The 15,446-nt window shown below is 43.2% G+C and overlaps 1 protein-coding gene and 1 pseudogene across 7 annotated transcripts; one reads left to right on the top strand and one right to left on the bottom strand.

Annotated features, from left to right (window-relative positions):
• Positions 1-793: 793 nt before the first annotated feature.
• On the bottom strand, positions 794-5,129 carry LOC135525966 (putative nuclease HARBI1; annotated as a pseudogene).
• A 112-nt stretch (positions 5,130-5,241) lies between these two features.
• rsrp1 (arginine/serine-rich protein 1) lies at positions 5,242-10,062 on the top strand. 7 transcript variants are annotated; one of them, XR_010453222.1, is made up of 7 exons: positions 5,242-5,482; positions 5,955-6,555; positions 8,235-8,410; positions 8,814-8,861; positions 9,039-9,187; positions 9,486-9,566; positions 9,697-9,828. XR_010453222.1 is itself a non-coding variant. In XM_064953952.1 (5 exons), exons 2-5 carry the CDS (start codon positions 5,955-5,957, stop codon positions 9,085-9,087), a joined length of 849 nt encoding a protein of 282 aa, XP_064810024.1. In that variant the 5' UTR covers positions 5,244-5,482; the 3' UTR covers positions 9,088-9,528. The 7 variants fall into 7 exon arrangements, 3 of the variants coding, with proteins under 3 accessions (XP_064810024.1, XP_064810025.1, XP_064810023.1); XM_064953952.1 differs by lacking the exon at positions 9,697-9,828 and having other exon boundaries at positions 5,244-5,482; positions 9,064-9,528; XM_064953953.1 differs by lacking the exon at positions 9,697-9,828 and having other exon boundaries at positions 5,244-5,482; positions 9,067-9,528.
• Positions 10,063-15,446: the final 5,384 nt, after the last annotated feature.

Here is a 15,446-nt window from a genome sequence, read left to right on the forward strand (position 1 = left end):
TGAGAACTCAACATGATCCAGCTATAAAATTATGTAAATATGACATATCCGAAGCTTGATAGCACCAGGGGCCTGTTGCACAAAACTAGGATAAGGGATTAAGCCAGGATATCTTGGTGATCCTGGCTCAATTGATCCGTAATCCGGTTGCACTAAAGATGGATAGGGGGCAGGAGGATATGTTATGGTATAAATTACCATGGAGATTTATTCTGTGGAGCTAGCCTGCTCCAGACCAGGCTAAATTCCAGGATCTATTTAATCTCATCCCTAATGTCAGTCAGCAGTCACCACAAATGGAAACCAATAGTTATTTCACTGCTCACTATACATTGTTATCACATATAACTAGACCCACTGTTATTATTTAAACGTTTGTGATCATTAATTTCAATGATTTTGGATAAAAAATGATTTTTAGATGATGTTGCTATCATTAGATAATTTACAGTTTCCCATAGACTATAAGGCTATATATAAAATGATAGAATATTAGGGCCACAGAGGGGAAAAAACACAAGTCATAATATTGTAACCAGTTGTTTTAAAGGAGGACAGTTGTTAAAATGACAGATGTGGGGCATTTCGTGAAATTGTACTTCAGTATGGTTTCATAAACAAAGACATGCTGATGTGCCAGAATATTAAGTATCACATTGTCATAAGTATCAAAACTGTAAAAACAATATGTAGCTTTTCTGCAGAAAGAACCAGCCTCATAAATGTATGACTTTATCCTTTTTCTTCAGTGTGGCCTTAGTACTCTGTCATATAAACAAATACACATTCCATATGAATATAAAAACACAATGTGTAACATTATGTTCCTTTATTGAATAAGGACAAAACAAAGCAGGTAAACCATCAGCTCCTTTCGAAACTGAAGTCACAGTGACTCTACAAGATGGAAAGCACAGAATCCAAGCATATTATACAAAATGATACATACACATTCAAAGGTCTGTATATAACACACCCTGCATGTCTGCACACTAAAATAAATGCAGGACAAATCCATACACATCAACTGAACAGACAAATGAATGGATGCAGTAGCCTCCCTGCAGCCTTGTATTACACACAGTATACCGCACAAACATCATAAGAGGCCAAATTCGTCAAAAAACGAACCCAAAAAAACCCAAATTCCTCTGCCACCGCAGGACATATTTAACCAAAATTGAAAGCACACATACTAACTAAAATAATTCAACACATATTGGTCCCTCAGCAGCCGACCACTGTCGTCATCAGGGAAGATTGCCGGATTGTCCCAGTCCATGGCTGGTGGCACTCTGGGGGCCCTCTCCTTCCTCAGGCAGGCCACATTGTGGAGGACAGCACAAGCCACAGTAATATCACATGCCCTAACAGGGCTGACCCTTAATTTGTGAAGGCAGTGAAAGCGTGCCTTCAGGAGGCCAAAGGTCATTTCAACTCTGGCCCTGGTCCTGGCATGGGCATGGTTGTAGGCCTGCTGTGCTTCCTGGGGTCTGTGAAAGGTGTCAGGAGAAAAGGCTGGCAGCCATACCCCTGTCTCCCAGCAACACACCAGAGAATTCACCTGTCAACACAAAATCTCATCATTACTACCTCATAAACACAGTGATATTCTTGACACAGCCATGATGGTTATAAATAGGGGTTGTGTGGCTTACCTTGTGATAGATTTCAGAGGCCCGAAAGATTCTGGAGTCATGGACTGAGCCAGGCCATTTTGCCACAACATTGCTGATCACACAGTCAGCATTGCAGACCATCTGAAATCATAAGATGAGGAATATTACACCAATCAATGCACATCACTGGCAATGCAGAGTGTTCGTCAATGGACAATAATGGACAATATGGACAAAAAGTTATGTTCACCTGAACATTAATGCTGTGAAAGGATTTCCTATTCACAAAATCGGCCTCATGGGCACCTGAGGGGCTTTTATCCTTATGTGTGTGCAGTCCACTGCACCAATGACATTGGGGAAACCTGTCACACAAAGTAATGAGTATCCTACTATGTGTTAACAGTTGTCCTGTAATTTGTAGATCCTCTTACCTGCAATCCTATAGAACTCCTCTTTGATGTCACAGAGTCTTCTGTGGCCAGGGAAGGAGATGAAGACATCTGCTAATGCTTTGATAGCCAGACACACTCCTTATTGTGCGGCAAATTGTGGCCTTGTTCAGCTGTTCTGCATCCCCCACTGAGTACAGGAAGGCTCCACTAGCAAAAAAGCGCAAGGCCACACAAACCATTTGCTCCACACTCAGTGCATGGCTCCGTGCAGTGCGGTGCTTAATCCTGGGACCCAGTAGTCTGCATAGATACCTGATGCCATCTGCAGAAAACCTGTATCTTTCATATAGATGGTCATCAGGGAAGGCCAGTGGGTCCAACCGGTCCCTGAAGACCCTTTCTCGCCTGAAGGCTCTCCTCAGCACAAGTGCTTCTTCATCCACCACATCTCGCACGAATGGGCATGCCATTGTCAGAGCAGAAAGGAACACACAATTTTGGGCCTTCATATAGGCTAGTGGCCACACCTGGTGCTGGGGGGTGGGCAAAAGAGGGCGATGCCTTATAACGATGACTTGGTTGTACTGATTGCTGGGAAGATAAAAAAAACCTTAGAAAGATGCCACCGTCCTGTGTGCTCACAATAAGAGCTCATATGTCATGGCTCACTTGACTTTACGAGAATATACCTAATTTTTATTTTGAGCTGTGTCATCTTCTTGGAGCTGGGGGAGGAAAGAAAAATAATGATTAATACATTTGTGTTACAGTTAGCATACAGTGTACATTGAAGGCATCTCACCTCCCTCTCAAGTTTTTTTATTTCAAGGTCCAGTTTCCTAATTGTCCTCTTTTTTATTTCGGACTCCAGTGCAAGATTTTCCATCTTTTTCTTCTTGTACTGAATGTCTATGTCTGCCAGTTCTATTTGGCACCGGAGGTGGTTGCCATACAACTTTCTGATAGCTTGTGAGCTCTGTGAACACAATACAATTAGCGCAGCTGGAATTTGGCAGGATGTGGTGTCCTTTTATTAATACGCACTATGTTGCCAGGCTGGTTTTCCCACTGTATAGCATCTGGGTCCTGTAAAATAAATTAGATTTTTTGATTTTGATGAGGACTCCTCACCATTGTAGAGTAAATAGTACTTTCACAGTCTTAACATGATACCTCATGCCTTCTGGAATCCAGAGAGATGGTCTCCTCCTCATCATCGTCTCCATCATGTGCTGTTGCTGCTGCACTGGGGCCTTCACCCTATCACATTTAATCGGATTCATATTGAAGCTAGTAGACAAGACATGCCAGGCCTACAGTGTGCCTTTGATGGAGTACTCACTGGATCAGCATCGTCTGGTGCTTGTGCTGGTGGCTCTAACAGGAACACAGTGCTGCCAGACACTGCAAGGCAATAGGTAAACCAAAGTCAGACAGTCCAAATTGATTCAATATGAATGTGGTTGTATCCCATGTAGAGATGGAAGGACATACCTTGAATGAAGCGGGTGGCATCTTGGGAGGAACCTATGCTCGTCTCTTTCCCCCAGGGATCCCCTCTTAGACGGGCCTGCCTTTATTTAGCTCCAAGGCCATGTCCTCTGCTGGGGTAAGGTCAGCCTTTGGTGACCCACCACCCGTGCCTTGTCTGTGGGTATTCTTTTTCACTGCTAAAACAGTACAGACAATGTGTGAGCAGGCACCTTCTGGGTACAATATATGCTTGTGCTTTGTTAAATATTAGTCAGGGACCATACCATTCTGCAGAATGTTCTTGTATTTGATTTTGACCTGCTGCCATGTCCGTTTTGGCCCGTTCATGTTTAATCCACACACACACACACACACACACACACACACACACACACATGGAGTCACACTGCAAAAAATTACTTGGTATTTTTGTCTTGTTTTCAGTAAAAATATATCATAGCTTTATACAGTGTGATGGAGTTACTTTACACAATTTCACTCATATCTGCAGTGCATTTCAATTAAAAATTTAACCGTTTCATAATTACAGTACAACTGCATTTTTGTAGATGTGAATTAAATATTTGAATTGTAATTGTGATGTTTCAGCGGAGCGGTGAGTGTGTAATTGTGCACTACTTACGCATTCAGGCGGTCTGCAATACTTTGCCACGCTTTTTCTCTTTGCTTTATCACTGTGGCGGTGTTGCCTTTCTTCTTAATTATATCTTTTACCTCCTCGTATGCCTCCATGAGGATTTGTGCTTCCGACGGGGAAAAGTACGCGGCTCTAGTTGCCATGGTAAATCAGTTAATCTGTGGCGGGGTCTATTTGAGTGAGCCGTGAGCGCGCACCTATCCAGGATTGGTTTCACCTGGCTTAATGAATCCGTGTCTGCTCATCCTGGCTTGGTCTTTGTGCAACCAATTAAGCCTGGACGCACATGTTTTGGCTTCATTGAGCTCAGCTGAGTCATTTATCCCGGATGTCTTAATTCTACTTTTGTGCAACAGGCCCCAGCTCTAGAATTTCCATTACAAAAGAATAAAGGAAAATCCCAACTAACCCTCCATGTGTAAACTGCGTTTGAGTGCTAGTCGGAACTACAGTACTCAAATGTCCGACTTGTTAACTGGTTTAACGCGACACGTGTATAACTACAACCGGACATTTAGCAAGTCGGACATTTCCGAATGTCCTAGTTCCGACTAGTATGTAAACACACATTTTTTATTTAACTAGGCAAATCCGTTAAGAACAAATTCTTATTTACAAAGACAACCCACTGTTCCTAGGCTAACTTCCTTGTTCAGATTTTTAACTTGTCATCTCGGGGATTTCATCTAGCAACCTTTCTAACCTCTAGGCTACCTGCTGCCCTGCTTATGCTGAGGCTAAATAAAGGTTGAATAAAAATAAATACATCAAAATGGTACATAGTATGCTGTTTTCTCGCGATACATTATTTTCTCGTTGTGTTTAGTATGCTCCATATGTTTTATACAGTCTACTGATCTATACTGCCATATGGTTTGCTTGCCAGTAAACATAGTCAAAATAATGTTTTACTGCAACTCCAGTGTATTGAAGGTTTACAAAATCACCTGTTCAGCTCACTTCGCCGTCCTGTGGAAAGAGCGTAGACTATGCGCAGTACCCGCAGTGCCTCGTGAACAAGCGGAACTTTTTAAACTGGGTGGAATTTTCCACAGCGACACTCGATGACGTAGAGATTTTGTGTGGCTAGTTGTTTGGTCAAGCAACAGACAGATTTATTTCAGCCGTTGATACTTAGCTAGCTCGTTTAAAACTCGACGTTTTCATCTTCATTTAATTCTATATTTAACCATTTGCTAGGTTTCTCTACGAAAATTGCATTGAAACATTTAAATGTTATGTCGAAATTGATTGAATTTCATTACATAATCTAGTTTAAGAGCAGAATAGGATTCCTAGCGCCGAGTGTACTGAATTCAACAGAAATTCGCATTACGGTAAGTCGCATGCGGGTAAGCTATAATTAGACTATGAAATACTGTAAAGACCATACAGGTAATTATTTGATAAAACGTTATATCCTGTCCAACCACATTCAGAAATTGACATAATAGGAAGTTTACAACAACGTATAGCTAACTACTAGCAAGACAACAGCTACAGTTGTAAATTACAGTATCTATAGCTAACGTTAGTTCTTCCAATATGGAATTTTCCAGTTGTTCTAACTAATCCTACTCCCAACAGTTGTCAGTATAGTTACTCAATTTTGTCGGAGGTATCAAATCATTGTTATGCAATTTCAGGCAGACCCTATTTAAAAACATTGATGAGAAGTTACACAAGACGCATGTTTATGGTAATTAACGTTAGATATCTAACAATTGTACACACTTGTTTAATAGGCTAACTTCTTCCAATAACATGAATTTGATAGTCATTTGCTTTTATTTTATGTTTTTATTATAGATGCACACCAAGAAGACCGACAGGAAGGATTCACATGTTCAAATGTCCCAGGCCCCTCTGAGTGAAGGGCTAAATTTGATCTTTGATCAGGATGCCCAATCCAGCTCTTCCTGTTCTCGTTACCCATCTAGAAGTAGTCATACCAGTAGCCAGTCCTCTGGCTCTAGACGACAACTTAGGCGAAATAATGCTCGTAGGGGACGTCACAGGTCCTCCACCAGTTCTTCGTCCTCCAGATCATCCCACTCCTCCAACAGCAGCCCTCGGACCCGTCCCAGGTCCCGGTCACACCCGCGCTGCCACAGAGCCTCCTCCAGCTCACGCTGCTGCCGTCAACATCAACAGGCCCGTGGACATAGGCGCCACCGCTCACCATCACGCAGTTACAGGGCTCACTCACGCTCCTACAGCCCTTCCTCTTCCCCAGACAGGCCAAACCGCCACAGTTCCCGCTCCAGGTCAGCCAGCTGGAGCAGGGTTCATAGGGGGTTTGTGGGCAGGTACAAGTGCAGGTTTTCTGGATCACCCAACAGAAGCCACAAGACCAACACGAGCCGCTCCACATCTTCAGGACGCTCATTTGTCAGCCTCCGTATAGAGAGTAAGGCTTATGTTTATACACTGCTCAAAAAAATAAAGGGAACACTAAAATAACACATCCTAGATCTGAATGAATGAAATATTCTTATTAAATACTTTTTTCTTTACATAGTTGAATGTGCTGACAACAAAATCACACACAAATTATCAATGGAAATCAAATTTATCAACCCATGGAGGTCTGGATTTGGAGTCGCACTCAAAATTAAAGTGGAAAACCACACTAGAGGCTGATCCAACTTTGATGTAATGTCCTTAAAACAAGTCAAAATGAGGTTCAGTAGTGTGTGTGGCCTCCACGTGCCTGTATGACCTCCCTACAACGCCTGGGCATGCTCCTGATGAGGTGGCGGATGGTCTCCTGAGGGATCTCCTCCCAGACCTGGACTAAAGCATCCGCCAACTCCTGGACAGTCTGTGGTGCAACGTGGTGGATGGAGCGAGACATGATGTCCCAGATGTGCTGAATTGGATTCAGGTCTGGGGAACGGGTGGGCCAGTCCATAGCATCAATGCCTTCCTCTTGCAGGAACTGCTGACACACTCCAGCCACATGAGGTCGAGCATTGTCTTGCATTAGGAGGAACCCAGGGCCAACCACACCAGCATATGGTCTCCCAAGGGGTCTGAGGATCTCATCTCGGTACCTAATGGCAGTCAGGCTACCTCTGGTGAGCACATGGAGGCCCCCCAAAGAAATGCCACCCCACACCATGACTGACCCACCACCAAACCGGTCATGCTGGAGGATGTTGCCGGCAGCAAAACGTTCTCCACGGCGTCTCCAGACTGTCACGTCTGTCACATGTGCTCAGTGTTTACCTGCTTTCATCTGTGAAAAGCACAGGGCACCAGTGACGAATTTGCCAATCTTGGTGTTCTCTGGCAAATGCCAAACGTCCTGCATGGTGTTGGGCTGTAAGGGCCCTCATACCACCCTCATGGAGTCTGTTTCTGACCATTTGAGCAGACACATTTGTGGCCTGCTGGAGGTCATTTTTGCAGGGCTCTGGCAGTGCTCCTCCTGCTCCTCCTTGCACAAAGGTGGAGGTAGCGGTCCTGCTGCTGGGTTGTTGCCCTCCTACGGCCTCCTCCACGTCTCCTGATGTACTGGCCTGTCTCCTGGTAGCGCCTCCATGCTCTGGACACTACGCTGACAGACACAGCAAACCTTCTTGTCACATCTCGCATTGATGTGCCATCCTGGATGAGCTGCACTACCTGAGCCAGTTGTGTGGGTTGTAGACTCTGGCTCATGCTACCACTAGAGTGAAAGCACCGCCAGCATTCAAAAGTGACCAAAACATCAGCCAGGAAGCATAGGAACTGAGAAGTGGTCTGTGGTCCCCACCTGCAGAACCACTCCTTTATTGGGGGTGTCTTGCTAAATGCCTATAATTTCCACCTGTTGTCTATTCCATTTGCACAACAGCATGTGAAATGTATTGTCAATCAGTGTTGCTTCCTAAGTGGACAGTTTGATTTCACAGAAGTGTGATTGACTTGGAGTTACATTGTGTTGTTTAAGTGTTCCCTTTATTTTTTTGAGCAGTGTGTTTTATATATATATATATATATATATTTTTTATTTGTATTTTTTTTTGCTAGAAGTTAATAGAATTATAATCAGCAGTAGACCTCTTTGTGTTGATGTAAATATGTCCTGTTTTCTTTCCTCAGAAAAGGGGGGACTCAGGACTACGAATGCCACCCAGGCACTGGGGATGGAGCAACTGGACCTTCCTGGGAGTGTGACTCCCATCCTGGAGGAGCAGCAACTGAAAACCGGACTAGCCACACCAGAACCAGAGGAACGGGTGAGACCAGAGCCACTCCCTCAAAAGAGTCTATCACAGGTGGGTGTTCAGGGAGATTTGATCATGTTGAACATACCGTCTATGAACATGACACACACAGAAGAAGCCTAGCAATTGAAATTGCTCAAAGTTCAGTTGTTGACGTCATAACCGCACCACCTAGGCCATTTTAAAACACAGTCTGGAGATCTTTCCCTACCATGTAGTCTGAACTTCAGGACTTCTGATTCTGTCTTCTGTGAAACTGCTTGTCTGTTAACCTTGCACCTGTCAGAGAACACACTTGCTCTGTTTGTATTTATTCCTGTTTTTGTAGATCTCATGAGTTGTCTTCTCTCCACGGCCCCTCGGATTAGGAGAATAAGAGGGCAGTCATGTGACTTGGGTGATGTCATTGCGTTTGCGTGAAAAGGTTATCTGATTAATCTTATCATGCTCACAGTGCCAATGCAAGTCCAGTAGCAGGAATGGATTGTTTTGTCCAGCAATGGTACACTTAAATTATCTCACTGACTTCATGGCTTACCAATTCAGTTTGTAATGTCCCAATTCCTCACCTATGCTATTTTCTCACACAGATGGATAGATGCAATTAAAACATACTGACAATACTCCACATTGATAGAAATACATTTTTAGAACTCTGAATATGTGTGTTTACTTACAGTTGAAATGGGAAAATTGTTATTTAGCAGAGTCTCCCTCCTACTCTCTGAAGAAGCGCAGGCGTTTGGACTGCGTTATTGTGACTATTCCTGACAAGAGAACTTTAAACAGATGGCCAACTCCCTCCGTCCGTATGCCAAAGATAAGTTGGTAATACACAAGTGGTGTTCTTGATGGGGTTTGGAAAACTGCACCATCATGCCACTCAAAGGATTTTTCTTTCTATAGTGTTTTGTTTGTTCTTAAAGCTACCCCTGTAAAAAAAAAAAAATCACATAATGAACAGATGCCTAGCTTTGACTTCAATGAAGCACGGGTGCATGGGAACTGCAGTTTGTTGAAACTATAGACAAGTGAGCTATTGCTCATCTAGGAGAATGTATTTGTGTTGATGGGGAGACCTGAAATCAGCTGATCTGATTTTTACTCAACTGTTTTCTCTTTGCAGCAGAACAGTGACATAGAGCCTGAGGATGCACCAAGCCCTAATATGTCTCCCAAGAAAAAGATGATCTCATTCAGTATTCATGTAAGTGATGCAAGTATTTAGTTTAGCAGAAAACATGTATTTGACCATGCCTAGAATTTTCCTTGAATTATTTGGGCGCCACACTTAAATTCTATTCGATTCTGTGTTTCTCTTTCATTTGTTCACACAGAATTCAGTGGCCAAGCCCACATCCATTGTTGCTTCCACCACATCAAAGGTAGCACACAGAGTGGAGAACTACACAGCGAGCAGGAACCCCTTTGGTCACTGGGTCCCAGTCAGAAAAACGGTCCAATCCTCCTTTTCTCGCATTTTGCTCAAACACTAACTTGCCACATCACGCTAATGTGTCAAGAGTACATGGACAATGTAAATACTGTATAATTTCTACAGGGGAGGTTTTGGTGATCTGATCTTATGGTAGATGTTTTCTTTCAGATTTGAGTTAAGTGGGAATAACAGAATATTTCAGATGGGGTTACTTTTTTGGTGTCTAATGCTGGTTAGTGATTCAATAAAGACACTTGAAATTAAATTCCTTGTTCATTGTCTTTACTGTGTCTTCTCAGTCATTACCAATACGGGAATTACTTAATGTTTGACATTGGTCCCACAGGTAAAACATTTTAGTGATCCCCTTGGCGGTGGAGAGAAATTTGCAGCTTTGAAGCACATTTTCTGCAATTCTACACATTTTCCCATGGGGCAGAGAACATTTTGCAGTTTAAATGCAATTTCATGCGATTCAACTAATTTTGCTGTGGGGTGGTGAGAACTTGGCAGTTTTAAAGATAATTCCCTGCAGTTCTACAGTCGTGGCCAAATGTTTTAAGAATGACACAAATATTAATTTTCAGTCTGCTGTCAGTTTGTATAATGGCAATTTGAATATACTCCAGAATGTTATGAAGAGTGATCAGATGAATTGCAATTAATTGCAAAGTCCCTCTATGCCATGCAAATGAACTGAATCCCCTAAAAACATTTCCACTGCATTTCAGCCCTGCCACAAAAGGACCAGCTGACATGTCAGTGACTCTCGTCAACAGGTGTGAGTGTTGACGAGGACAAGGCTGGAGATCACTCTGTCATGCTGATTGGGTTTGAATAACAGACTGGAACCTTCAAAAGGAGGGTGGTGCTTGGAATCGTTGTTCTTCCTCTGTCAACCATGGTTTCCTGCAAGGAAACACGTACCGTCATCATTGCTTTGCACAAAAGGCTTCACAGGCAAGGATATTGCTGCCATTAAGATTGCACCTAAGTCAACCATTTATCGGATCAAGAAGAACTTAAAGGAGAGCAGTTCCATTGTTGTGAAGAAGGCTTCAGGGCGCCCAAGAAAGTCCAGGAAGCGCCAGGACCGTCTCCTAAAGTTCATTCAGCTGCGGGATCGGTGCAGCACCAGTACAGAGCTTGCTCAGGAATGACAGCAGGCAGGTGTGAGTGCATCTGCATGCACAGTGAGGTGAAGACTTGGAGGATGGCCTGGTGTCAAGAAGGGAGACAAAGAAGCCACTTCTCTCCTGAAAAACATCAGGGACAGACTGATATTCTGCAAAAGGTACAGGGATTGGACTGCTGAGGCCTGGGGTAAAGTCATTTTCTCTGAATCCCCTTTCCGATTGTTTGGGGCATCTGGAAAAAAAGCTTGTCCGGAGAAGACAAGGTGAGCACTACCATCAGTCCTGTGTCATGCCAACAGTAAAGCAGCCTGGGACCGTTCATGTGTGGGGTTGCTTCACAGCCAAGGGAGTGGGCTCACAATTTTTCCTAAGAACACAGCCATGAATAAAGAATGGTTCCAACACATCCTCCGAGAGCAACTTCTCCCAACCATCCAGGAACAGTTTGGCGACAAACAATGCCTTTTCCAGCATGATGGAGCACCTTGCCATAAGGCAAAAGTGAAAGCTAAGTAGCTCGGAACAAAACATCGATATTTTGGGTCCATGGCCAGGATACTCACGACTTTAATCCCATTGAGAACTTGTGGACATTCCTCAAGAGGTGAGTGGACAGACCAAAAAAACAAATTCTGACAAACTCCAAGCATTGATTATGCAAGAATGGGCTGCCATCAGTTAGGATGTGGTCCAGAAGTTAATTGACATCATGCCAGGGTGGATTGCAGAGGTCTTGAAAAAGAAGGGTGAACACTGCAAATCAACTTCATGTAATTGTCAAAAGCCTTTGGCATTTAAATGCTTGTAATTATACTTCAGTATTCCATAGTAACATCTGACAAAAATATCTAGACACTGAAGCAGCAAACTTTGTGGAAATTAATATTTGTCATTCTCAAAACTTTTGGCCACGACTACACATTTTGCAATGGGATGGTGAACATTTTCCAGTAAAATTGCATGACTTCAGCAAAAACCTCAGCAAAAACGTCAACTAATTACAGATGTTGAGTTCTTCGATTCATTCGGACTTCTAAGGAAGTGATACTGGCTTTGTTCCTATGGTGTCTCATGGGAGACAAACATCGGTAACTGCAACCGAACCACACTCTCAAGACTGAATCTTGTTTTTCATAACGAGTAACATGGAAATAGATTTGGTGCGTTCAGTTTCTCTTGAAAATGAATTTCCTTCAATTCTACACATGCCGTGTTCATATATGGAGTAAATAACAAAAACAAAGGGTCCCCTGGATGTCAGGGCCCCTGGGCATGTGCCCAGTCTGTAATTCGGCCATGATTACCGCAGGATGAAGATAGCTGGCTATACTAACCTAGCAGTCAATAGAATGGGGCAATTGAGTCTGTCACTGACTGAAATAATCTGGATAAAGCACTAAATAAACTTCAGTTAGTGCTAAATACGGCTGCTAGAATCCTGACTAGAACCAAAAAATGTGATCATATTTCCCCGGTGCTAGCCTCCCTACATTGGCTTCCTGTCGAGGCAAGGGCTGATTTCAAGGTTTTACTGCTAACCTACAAAGCATTACATGGGCTTGCTCCTACCTATCTCTCTGATTTGGTCATGCGGTACATACCTACACGTACGCTACGGTCACAAGACGCAGGCCTCCTAATTGTCCCTAGAATTTCTAAGCAAATAGCTAGAGGCATGGCTTTCTCCTATAGAGCTCCATTTTTATGGAATGGTCTGCCTACCCATGTGAGAGACGCAAACTCGGTCTCAACATTTAAGTCTTTACTCAAGACTCATCTCTTCAGTGGGTCATGTGATTGAGTGTAGTCTGGCCCAGGAGTGTGAAGGTGAACGGAAAGGCTCTGGAGCAACGAACCGCCCTTGCTGTCTCTGCCTGGCCGGTTCCCCTCTTTCCACTGGGATTCTCTGCCTCTAACCCTATTACAGGGGCTGTGTCACTGGCTTACTGGTGCTCTTTCATGCCGTCCCTGGGAGGGGTGTGTCACTTGGGTGGGTTGAGTCACTGATGTGATCTTCCTGTCTGGGTTGGCGCCCCCCCTTGGGTTGTGCCGTGGCGGAAATCTTTGTGGGATATACTCGGCCTTGTCGCAGGATGGTAAGTTGGTGGTTGAAGATATCCCTCTAGTGGTGTGGGGGCTGTGCTTTGGCAAAGTGGGTGGGGTTATATACTTCCTGTTTGGCCCTGTCCTGGGGTATCATCGGATGGGGCCACAGTGTCTCCTGACCCCTCCTGTCTCAGCCTCCAGTATTTATGATGCAGTAGTTTATGTGTCGGGGGCTAGGGTCAGTTTGTTATATCTGGAGTACTTCTCCTGTCCTATCCAGTGTCCTGTGTGAATTTAAGTGTGCTCTCTCTAATTCTCTCTTTCGTTCTCTCTCTCGGAGGACCTGAGCCCTAGGACCATGCCTCAGGACTACCTGGCATGATGACTCCTTGCTGTCCCCAGTCCACCTGGCTGTGCTGCTGCTCCAGTTTCAACTGTTCGGTCTGTGATTATTATTATTTGACCATGCTGGTCATTTATGAACATTTGAACATCTTGGCCATGTTCTGTTATAATCTCCACCCGGCACAGCCAGAAGAGAACTGGCCACCCCACATAGCCTGGTTCCTCTCTAGGTTTCTTCCTAGGTTTTGGCCTTTCTAGGGAGTTTTTCCTAGCCACCGTGCTTCTACACCTGCATTGCTTGCTGTTTGGGGTTTTAGGCTGGGTTTCTGTACAGCACTTTGAGATATCAGCTGATGTACGAAGGGCTAGATAAATAAATTTGATTTGAAATAACGAGGACACTGCTGATGCACTACCAAATGTTTTAATTGCACATTGTGTATTCTACTGTCCTAACTGTAAGGTGAGACCAATGGTGTATTTTAACCATGGATTGCTGATGCTATGTATTGGCCAATGAGAGGCTTTGAAGCCACCGGTGTGCCATACTGGTACTCAGAAAAGCAGTCCTCCACACAGGAATCAATGGAATTCTACGGTATTTCATTTAATTGTTTCATGTAATTACTGTACATGTATTTTTGTTTCAGTAGAGATGGTAATATTAGTAAATTAAAACAATTATACTTGTATACATTTTTATATATTTTCATTTGTAAGTTTAGGTAACATAACATTCCATGGACTGCCTTGTTTTTGTTTTTTCCTTTCAATTAAGAACCAGGTGAGGGGAGTTCTTTACTAATTAGTGACCTTAATTAATCAAGTACAAGGGAGGAGCGAAAACCTGCAGAAACTCAGCGCTCCGTGGAATGAGTTTGACACATGTGCATTAAGGTGTCTAAGAGAATAAATGTGTCAAAAAGAAATATAGGCCTTAATAAATGCTTTTCTATAGCTTCCTAAATGGTTTTTACAATGGTGGGACAGTGCCAAGGAGGTGCTGTGGCTTCAAAACAGTGCCCCCTGTAAGTCATTTAGTGTTTATATAAATCATTGGTTGAGACCCTGTCTGACTTCCTTAGGGTTGGGGGCCCTAAGCGACTTATGCCTAGAAACGGCACTGGTTGTGTGCATACTGCAATATGACATAATTTTAAAGTATAGCAGAAACAAATCAAGGTTTCCTCCAGTATGAATAGTGTTGATGTGCTCCTGCTGTTATATTAGTCAGCGGTACTGCAAACATTGACCACATAGTGTCATAGTTTCACCACTGAAGAATGCTGCAGAACTTGTGAATCCCAAACACTAAGAAATGAGTGACACTGACAAAGCTAGTTTAGCAGTGGAATGGTTTTTCTAAAGATGAGTGACACTGACAACTAGTTTAGTGATGGAATTGCTTTTGGTGGTTAAAGCTGCAATCAGCAGTAGAAACAATAACTAAGTGTTTTCCCCGCCTCCGTTTCGGTAAAAAACAGGGATGGGGCTGGAGAAATCTATCACCCTCAAATGAATACACAGCTGTAAGGACTGACCATCCATGATATCAAAATTATAGTTTTAACCAAGCTTATATTTTGGGCTCTGATGGAGCATGACAGTTGAACTAAGCTCATGAGGCATTTATAAGTTATATCTGTCAAGAATCAATGGGGACATATTATTCATTTATAAGTTTTAAAAAATTAATGTAGCAACTGCCGATTGCCCCTTTAAAGCCAAGCTAGTTTAAGTAATTGATTGCGGGACAATTGTTATGTTAGTGATGTGAGGTCTGAATTAGACCCCCTGTACAAAAACAACTGCATAGCTTAGCTTGTCATATCACCTACCTGCATCCCCTCAGCAGTTGAGCAACATGGCCACCTCATGTTCAGTGGTTTTAATTAATGATTTACTCAGGCTCAGATTTCATAGTGTAAAAAACTTACATCATCCAGAAGTCACAGCCACACACATAGAGCAGTGTTTGTGAAGGTGGTTTTGGCAACGGAGCTGAAAACTCTTTGTTCAAGTAGAGAACTCAGACTTGCGCTAAATGTCTGCTTTTTTGAACATGTTCTCTCCTGAGTTACCTGAGCTAACCTAAAGTGTCATTATGGCTTGTGAAACTGTC

This window comes from Oncorhynchus masou, chromosome 32, assembly GCF_036934945.1.
Source record: "Oncorhynchus masou masou isolate Uvic2021 chromosome 32, UVic_Omas_1.1, whole genome shotgun sequence".
In the NCBI taxonomy this organism is placed as follows: Eukaryota; Metazoa; Chordata; class Actinopteri; order Salmoniformes; family Salmonidae; genus Oncorhynchus; species Oncorhynchus masou.